We start from the raw sequence: 8,796 nt of genomic DNA, 5'->3' as shown, positions 1-8,796 counted from the left end.
TTGAAATGGCCCTGCCAAGCTGTCACTTGTGGGGGAAAAATTTATATTCTGTAAAGATTCCCTTATTAGGTCTTTTCCAGAAAGTCTGACAACTTTTAAGGTTCAGTAAGAGACATTCACATCTATTCTCTCTGAAGCCTGGAGGCTTCATGTACATGATAAGACCCTTGGCTTCCACAAAGCACCCCCTTACCTTAAGTTGACATCAACTCTTGAGGCAGAGCTTAACGCTGTCAACAAACTGCCCATCAGGAAATCTTTGAATCCACTTATGACCTGGAAGCTCCTGCTTCTAGATGTTCCAATTCTCTGGGCTAAACCCATGTATACCTTGCATGTATTGATTTATGTCTTTGCCTGTAACTTCTGACTCCCTAAAATGTATAAAATGAAGCTGTACCTCAACCACCTTGGGTATATGTTCTCAGGACCTCCTGAGGCTGTGTCATGGGCAATGGTCCTTAACTTTGGCAAAATAATGCTCTAAAATTGATTGAGACTTGTCTCAAATACTTTTTGGTTTACAAAACCTTTCCCAGAATCCCCCAGGCTTTCCCTCATATTTCATTGGCCAGACAGCTCCTAAGTCAATCACAAACTTAGACCAATCAAAACTGCTCTCCTGAGTCTGGGCCCACTTTCCCAGGGAGTTTTACTGTCCATGGTCAACAAAAACTGGGACCTCTGAGCCAGGAACTAGGAACTTACTTTGAAGACAATCCCCACTGTCTGTTCCTCTTCTACTCTGCAGCCTCAGCTTCTTCACCTCTACAACGGGGGGAAATTGCATCCTTCATTGATTCCACACACACTTTTTCAGCTCCCATTTTGTGTCCAGTACTGTGTTGAGTCCTGGGGATTCAAAGATTCCTTTCTTCTTGTTTGGGTAGCTGAGACCTATCAGAAGTGCTTTGGAGGCCAGGTATTTAAATTTATACATATAAGTGTATAAATTTATCCTACTTGCTTTCTAATTCAAACTTTTAATTTAAAACACACACACAGCTAGTCAAAATGAACACATTTTGTTTGGGGATTTTGAGTGGGGGGATTTGGTTTATTGTTTGCAGGTCCTTGAGGATCCCCCTGCCAAAAAAATTGCAATGAAACGTGTTAAGTGTAGCATTAGACTGAGATTCGCAGAGTGATATGGCTTACACCAGAGAGGCACCCAACCCAGCCTGGGAGTGATGCAGCTCAGGATGGAATGGGGATCTGCTTAGATTTGAATGTTGAAACCACATCCCCAGCTGCACAACCTGGAAACATAGAAATCAGCCAGCCACACCTCTCCCTCACCCTCCCATTGATCAAGTCCTATAGATTCTATCCTTAAATAATTCTTGAATCCACCCAGTGCTCTTATTCCAACTGCTGTGTCCTTTACTCAGTCCCTTATCACTTCTTACCTGTTTTTTTTCAGTAGTCTACTTGGTCTCCCTGACTAGGGATCTCCTTCCCCAATCTCCTTTCCAGGCTTCTGCTGAGGATCCTCCCACAATGCAAATCTGGTAGTTTTTATACTGCCTAAAACTCTTCAATAGTTTCCCACAGCCCTCAGTTAAAAGTCCAAACTCGTTCCTATGGAATAGAAAGCTATTTGAGATTTGGGTCCCATTCAATTGAAACTACCTTTGCAAGAATTATAACAGTGAGAAAATTATGACAGTGAAAGAGATCTGATCTAACCAACCACCGTCTTGCCTTTACCCTCCAAACTGCCTTTAATCATTCCTGGGCGTGGGCCAAGCTAACTTTAGGATACATTTAGTTTATAGTTTAAATGATAGTAGCCCTTCCCCAAAACTAAACCGTCTTTTTTTGTTGTTGTTGTTTTTTGGTTTTTGGTTTTTGGTTTTTGAGACGGAGTCTCGCTCTGTCGCCCAGGCTGGAGTGCAGTGGCCAGATCTCAGCTCACTGCAAGCTCCGCCTCCCGGGTTTACGCCATTCTCCTGCCTCAGCCTCCCGAGTAGCTGGGACTACAGGCGTCCGCCACCTCGCCCGGCTAGTTTTTTGTATTTTTTAGTAGAGACCGGGTTTCACTGTGTTAGCCAGGATGGTCTCGATCTCCTGACCTCATGATCTGCCCGTCTTGGCCTCCCAAAGTGCTGGGATTACAGGCTTGAGCCACAGCGCCCGGCCCTAAACCGTCTTTATAGGTTAGGCAGATAAGAGGAGCCTGAATTCTGCTAAAAGTGTAGACATAAATGTTTACCAGTCATTATTCCAGAAGTCACAAGATTTACAACTTTCACAAATACTCCTGCAGATAACATCATATTGTAAAACCTAAGATTGGCCTTTTGAGATGTCTTTTCAGGGTTTTGCATTTTTGACAAACAGTCGCTCCACCTGACCTGCCAACCTGTCCTGTGGCCCCTCCCAGAGGCAGACTCAGCACACATGCAGCAGGACCATTTTCCACACTCCTATGATTGCATCCCCAGCCAATCAGCAGCACTCCATTCCCTGGTCTGCCAAACTATCCTTGAAAAACCACAGCCTCTGAATTTTCAGGGAGACTGATTTGAGTAATAAAACCCCAGTCTCCTGTTCAGCTGGCTCTGCGTGAATTAACTCTTTCTCTTTTGCAATTCCCCTGTCTTGATAAACCGGCTGTATCTGGGCAGCAGATAAAATGAGCTTGTTGGTTGGTTACATAAACTTTTCAGCCGTTACTACTTACCTTCTCCCTTCTCAAGCTGCTCTTCAGCCTGTGGAACTCCTGGCAGTTTCCCAAAAATGCCAGGTTGTTTCAAATGCACCCACAGAGTCTTGGCTCCTTCAGTTCTGAGTGGATTCTTTTAAACCTTCTCTCCCTATTCACCTGAAGAGAGGCCAATATTATTCAAAATTCAGTTTAAGGGTCATTTCCTCCCTGAACCCTGTTTTAGCTTCCATCTCAGCACCACTCCCCCACAATCCCCCACCCCTGACTCTGTCATTGCTCACTCTCTGGGGTCTTCTGGAGTTACCTCCCGCAGTATAGACGGCATACTTTGCTTCCTTCATTGTTTCTCCAAACCGTGATGATCATCTGCCTCAAATCCCCTGGTTTTGAAAAAGTTATTTTTTTAATTTAAAAAATGTTTATTATCATCATCGTTATCATCGTCATCACCTATTGATGAATCAGTCTATGGAACTGGACCCAGAATCTGTGCTTACAAAATATCCTGGGTTGCAAGTTACACTGCATGTTCATTTTTTGCAAAATACCTTGAGCTTTATAAGATATGCATACTTTTCTGTATGTATGTCAGTTTTAATACAAAGTTAAAAAGGAAAAATTCCCTAGGTTATTCTTACATAACACTGATGCTGGAGAATCACTGACTTTTCTCTCTCTACTGAATTGTAAGCTTTTTGAGGGCAGTGAAGCCACCTATCTTGTCTTTGTATTCCCAGCATGTTTTAGTGCCTACAACATAGTACACACAGTAAATGATTAATAAATAAATGAATAAGACCCAAGGGAGTGCGCTGGTTTGTGGGTTCCCTTCTCCCTCACTCTCTTCCAAACATTTGTTGCATGCCCCTCTTAGAGCACATGACAGCTCACGCCCCAAAGTTACACCTCCTACACACACCCCTGAATAAACCTGTGAGATGCCACCTGGCTTCTTCCCTACCATACGCTGGGTGTAACTGATCCAAGCACCCAGCCTGACAAGGGTAGGAGAAAGGAAGCAGGTGGAGGACGTTCTGTCCCAGTACCAGTACTTTTGCCCTGCCTGGGTCTGAGCCACCTGGCTCAGGCCTTCCTCAGCAGGCCTGGGAATCAAGCTGGAAAAAATATGTCCTTGGAGATATTGCAATGCTAAAGCTTCTATTTGCATCTCTGATGTAAGTTGCCTCCTAAGCCACTCAGTTCAATTACGTGGGAATTTGAAAATGATATATTTGAATATTTAGGAGTGACTGGTGATTTTTAGCAAATTTACAGTAGAAAGTGAGGGGGACTCTGTGTGAAATATCATCTAAGTCAGGGTTGTCCAATCTTTTGGCTTCCATTGGTCACATTGGAAGAGGAAGAACTGTCTTGGGCCACACACAAAATACACGAACACTAATGATAGCTAATGAGCCAACTAAAAAAAAAGTTGCAAAAATAAATCTCATGTTTATGAATTTGTGTTGGGCCGTATTGAAAGCCGTCCTGAGCCGCATGCAGCCTGTGGGCCATGGGCTAGACGAGCTTGATATAAGTCATTTATCCAGTCACCAAGTGCCTTCTAGGGACAGAGTGATGAACAAGTCATCTGCCTTAAAGACACTTACAGTGAAGTGGGGTGAGATGGGCAATCAAATAATAATAATGTCTAACTTTTCCTAGCACTTACAATGTACTGGACACTTTACATATGTTAACCTTAAATAATGAGATTTAGAGAATATGATTAACTATGAAGTTTGAGTGCAAAGCTTGAGGATAGCCACCTGGAAACACTAACTCCAAATGAGTGGGATCAGTGCTCCAAAGTGGAGAAGTTAAGATTTCACTTATACCGGCAGAGATGGAGAAGTTCCAGCAGAATTACATTCAACATACAAAACCAATGCATATGCCACAGCGATTTGATTGGTTACAGACTGCTGCATTCCAAGGAAGATTATTACTCTGTTAGGAGAGGCAATGATCCAAGGGATTCATCTCTCTGGCCATGCTTGGTCTTCCTAATTATTTACAAGGAAAAAAGGCAAGGCCAGGCATGGTGGCTCATTCCTATAATTCAATACTTTGGGAGGCTAAGGTGGGAGGATAACTTGAGCCCAGGAGTTGGAGGTTACAGACTGTGCCACTATGCTCCAGCCTGGGTGAAGGAGTGAGACCCTGTCTCAAAAAAAAAAAAGCAGAAGTTGTAGCTGCATAGCCACATTTCTCTCAAGTCTCACAATAAAGTTCCAACAGCTTGAAGTTTGATTTAATTTTACACATGTGTTACGCATTTCATCAGTCTAACAACTCAGTGGTGTCCTATTACTCTCAAGTTACAAATGAGGGAACAGATGCATTGTATAGTTACAAACTGATAAGGAGTCATAAAGGGAGTACAAGGAGTAGGAAGAGGATATGGCAGGGAGACCTAACGTAGCCCTAAGGGAGAGGGAACATTCTCTAAATATGAGAAGTTAAACAGGAGATCTAAAGTTGGAGTCTAGTAGACAAAAGAGGTCTTAGAGGAGACCTGCAGGCAGTGGAAACAGTAGAATGTTGTTTAAGGAATTGAAGGCAGCACAGGGAGCCCCTGATGAGACAGGAGAGGTAGGGAGGGGCCAGATCACCTGGGGGTTTTTTTGTCTGTCTTTAAATAGCATAAGGTTAGGGAAGCCAAGAGAGTTGAGATTGAGGGTTTAGTTCCACCTTTGCTCTTAATCTCAGCCATCTATCTGCAGCTCAGTTTCCTGATGTGAAAAAAGTGTGCAAGAGTGGATGGACCAGAGTGCTCCAGTGGCCCCCATGGTTCTGAAGCTCTGATTCTAGGTGAGGCTCTGCTGGAAGGAATTGCCAGATGCAAGCCCTAGATGCTGCTGAATGCACTGAAACCCAGGGGCCCAGCAACCCTAGTAGCCAGCCAGCACTTGCCAGACTCTAACTCCTCTGTAGATTAATTGCAAATCATGGAGAATATCACAAAATAAATCACACAATAAATACGGCTGTAAGCATGGTTTGTTCCCCTCCGTCGAAACAAAGGGCGAACTGCTTAATCATAACAGCATAATAAGGAAAACTAGCTTTCTGAGCATTTACTATGTGCCAGGATTGTACCAGGTACTTTTAGTAGGTTTTCTCACAACAGCCTCCTGTTATGGATAGGAAAGTGAGGCCTCAAGAGATTGCATAACTTTGGGAAGGTACTCACCACTCAAATTAGTCCTGCATACTGAGCATGGACAGTCCCGTTTCCTATTGCCAGAAGTGTTACCTTGAGCAATAACGTTATCTGGGTTTGCTCAGTGGCCGAGTTGTAATTTGAACCCACTGCTGACTCCAAAGCTCATGGTGTTGGTCACCACGTGATGCCTTCTTAGAAGAGGCAACTCCTTACTCTATAAATAACATGACATTGTCTTTTGAAGTCCTTCCTGGGTGAGGAAAGTGCTTTTTATAGCATGGAATTGCTCCTGTTTATTTGGTCTCTTTCAGCACCGATTAATCCTGCCTACAGTTTTGTCCTTCACTGTCCTTACACTGTATTCCTAGGTTTCCTCCCTGCAAAAGATAACTCCATGAAACCACATGGTGTTTGTGTGTGTGTGTGCCAGCAAAGAAATTTCACTCCCCTCCCTCCCCAAGTCTGCCTACTTTTCTATAAATAATTGTTCTCCTCCCGCCCCTCAGGCCTCTAAGTAGTTTGGTCACTTAACCAAACGCACAGGCACACACGCGCGCGCGCGTAAGCACACACTCACAAAGCGGGGAGGATAACGTGAATGACCTTGCAAAGGTATCTTGCCCACTGGGGACAGGATTAGCAAACCTGAAACCTCTGCAAATATTTGTCTTCCTCCCGTATTCCTCCTGAAGCGGTTCGCTCCTCTCGCTGTCTCTCCCAGACCCCTCTCGTTTTCACTCCGCCATACAAAGCCCAACCCGCCCATCTCCTCTCTGCAAGCCCAGAGAACTTGATTCCCCATGTTGAAACTCGTCGGTGGCGGTGGCGGGCAGGACTGGGCATGCTCAGTGGCGGGGACCAGTCTGGGAGGCGAGGAAGCCGCGTTTGAAGTCGCGCGGCCCGGGGATCGGGGGAAGGCGGGCGGCGGGAGCCCCGGCTGGGGGTGCGCGGGGATCCCCGATTCCGAGCCCTGGGCTGGCGTGCTCCAGGCCGGCGTCGTGGGGCCGGCGCGCTGGGGGCAGGGCGCGGAGGAGGTGGGGGAGTCGGCAGGAGGAGGGGAGGAGCGCCGGGTTCGCCATCCCCAGGCGCCGGCTCTGCGGCTGCCGAATCGGAAGCCGCAGGGAGGATCCGGGGAAATAAAGACGCCCGAGAATGACCTCCAGCGAGGCCGCCTGAGCCGGGGCCCGCGCGCAGCCCCGCCAGCACCCGGCATGGGCGACCGCGGCGGGCAGCCGGAGCGCTCGGCCCCGCACTCCCCTGGGGCCCCCGTGGGCACCAGCGCCGCCGCTGTGAACGGGCTGCTGCACAACGGCTTCCATCCGCCGCCAGTCCAGCCGCCGCTCGTCTGCAGCCGGGGTCCCGTGGGCGGCAACGACGCAGTGCCCCAGCGCCTCCCGCTCCTACCGGAGCTCCAGCCGCAGCCACTGCTCCCTCAGCATGATTCCCCGGCCAAGAAATGCCGGCTGCGGAGGAGGATGGACTCGGGGAGAAAGAACAGGCCGCGTAAGTCCCGCTGGGAGGGGAGCGCGGGCGCAAGGCAGACGCAGCGTGCGGGGCCCGGGACTGGGAGCGGCTGGATCAGACGCCGCAGCACGTCCCGTGCGCCCCCGCGTCTGCGGTCGAGGGACTGCACAGAGTGGGTTCCTGGGACTCATTCTTTTCCCAGGGGGCATCAAGCACTACAGGTCGTTGCCTGAGCCTGCCTTTTGCTCGCTTCTATCCGTAGAATGGGGCGATTGGACATGGAGCTTGAGCGGGTCCCTAGATCAAGGATCTATAATAGGCGAACGCTCTCTGTCCGCCCTTCTAACTGGTGGCTGGGAAAAGCATGTGTGTGAACGTTTGCTGGGGTCCAGGAGTGAGGATAAAGTGGGCGGCACACCGAGGGTGCCCTCTCCTTTCTCACCCCTCTTGCTTCTTTGAGCGCGTCCTGCTGGGGTTGCCTGCCCTTTGAATCACAGAGTAGCCGGCAGCGTCTCGGGTCTATTGGAAAGCGCAAGTCTGGAGGCGTGGAGTTTAACAACCCCCAAAATCACAGCCTATTAGACGCTGTTTCTTCACAGCCAATGAGAGGGCTTTTTGGGAGGGACACACCTACTGATACCATGTGGGCCGGAACTATGTGGACCAATGAAGATTGGAGGTGGATTTTTTTTTTCAAAGGGAGGAGGTTGAGTTGAGGGTTTGTAATTGTAATGTACACCGCAGAAAGCCGAAGTGCATTATTTCACAATCTAAAGCTTGTATATATAATGGTAGTTTGTAAAGTGTACCTTCCCCACAGGACGTTGTGGGATGTAAATTTGTAGGTCGAGTTTACAGCTGGTTTTTCTTAGCTGAACCTCATTCAACTGGTTACTTCTTTGTGGGTATCTTTAATGAAGCTTATAAATGGCAAAAATCAAAGTAAGTACAGTAAATGCTAATAAATGACTGCATTTGAGCACACACCTTTTGCATAGAGGTTATGCTGTTCGATATAGGGAAATTGTTAAGTAGGTTTTGGATTTCTGTAAAAGTTTAATGTTTGGCAAATAACACCTTCACTTTTCCCTGTTTCTATGTCTTTTTGACTCTTAACTTTTCTGCATTGGATTAAGGTTTCTAAGACCTTGGAAAGGACTTTGACATGACTGTGGGTGACTCTGGTACTTGTATCTTGTGGGTTTGAAATGTTAAGTTTGTAGGTTAAGATTTTGTGTGGAACTTTGAAGCCAAACAGCAGATTTGGCTAAGGTTGTAAGGTGTAAGGTTGTAATCTAGCACCTGAATTTTTATTTGCTTTTGTTTTTGATACTTGTTAGAAAATGACTTTCATTCGTATTAATATTTTAAAAGTCAGGACTTAATATTGATTACTTGTGGTTTATAAACCTGTTTTACTTATTTTGAAGCTACATTTCAGTTATTTCTCTGATCTACATTGACAGATTGTACTAGAGTTTGCAATGAAAAT

At 46.6% G+C, this 8,796-nt stretch overlaps 1 protein-coding gene and 1 long non-coding RNA gene across 8 annotated transcripts in view; one reads left to right on the top strand and one right to left on the bottom strand.

The window, feature by feature from the left end:
* Nucleotides 1-1,387: 1,387 nt before the first annotated feature.
* On the bottom strand, nucleotides 1,388-3,051 carry LOC144331166 (uncharacterized). Its single transcript, XR_013398119.1, has 3 exons — nucleotides 2,976-3,051; nucleotides 2,687-2,827; nucleotides 1,388-1,581 (listed from the first exon to the last, which is right to left on the bottom strand). It is a non-coding gene; the product is annotated as an uncharacterized LOC144331166 (long non-coding RNA).
* Nucleotides 3,052-6,344: 3,293 nt separating this feature from the next.
* PANK1 (pantothenate kinase 1) overlaps nucleotides 6,345-8,796 on the top strand; it is a 62,633-nt gene continuing 60,181 nt past the window's right edge. For 2 of the 7 annotated variants that reach the window (XM_015147663.3, XM_015147661.3), the window contains exon 1: nucleotides 7,969-8,246. In XM_015147663.3, the coding sequence (XP_015003149.1) occupies nucleotides 8,219-8,246 (28 nt within the window). In that variant the 5' untranslated portion in view covers nucleotides 7,969-8,218. The other 5 variants (XM_077946746.1, XM_001087260.5, XM_015147656.3 and 2 more) reach the window with 5 other exon arrangements.

Source organism: Macaca mulatta, chromosome 9, assembly GCF_049350105.2.
Source record: "Macaca mulatta isolate MMU2019108-1 chromosome 9, T2T-MMU8v2.0, whole genome shotgun sequence".
Lineage (NCBI taxonomy): Eukaryota > Metazoa > Chordata > Mammalia > Primates > Cercopithecidae > Macaca > Macaca mulatta.
The sequence above is the reverse complement of the archived record's forward strand: the minus strand, read 5'-3'. Positions and strand labels throughout refer to the sequence as shown.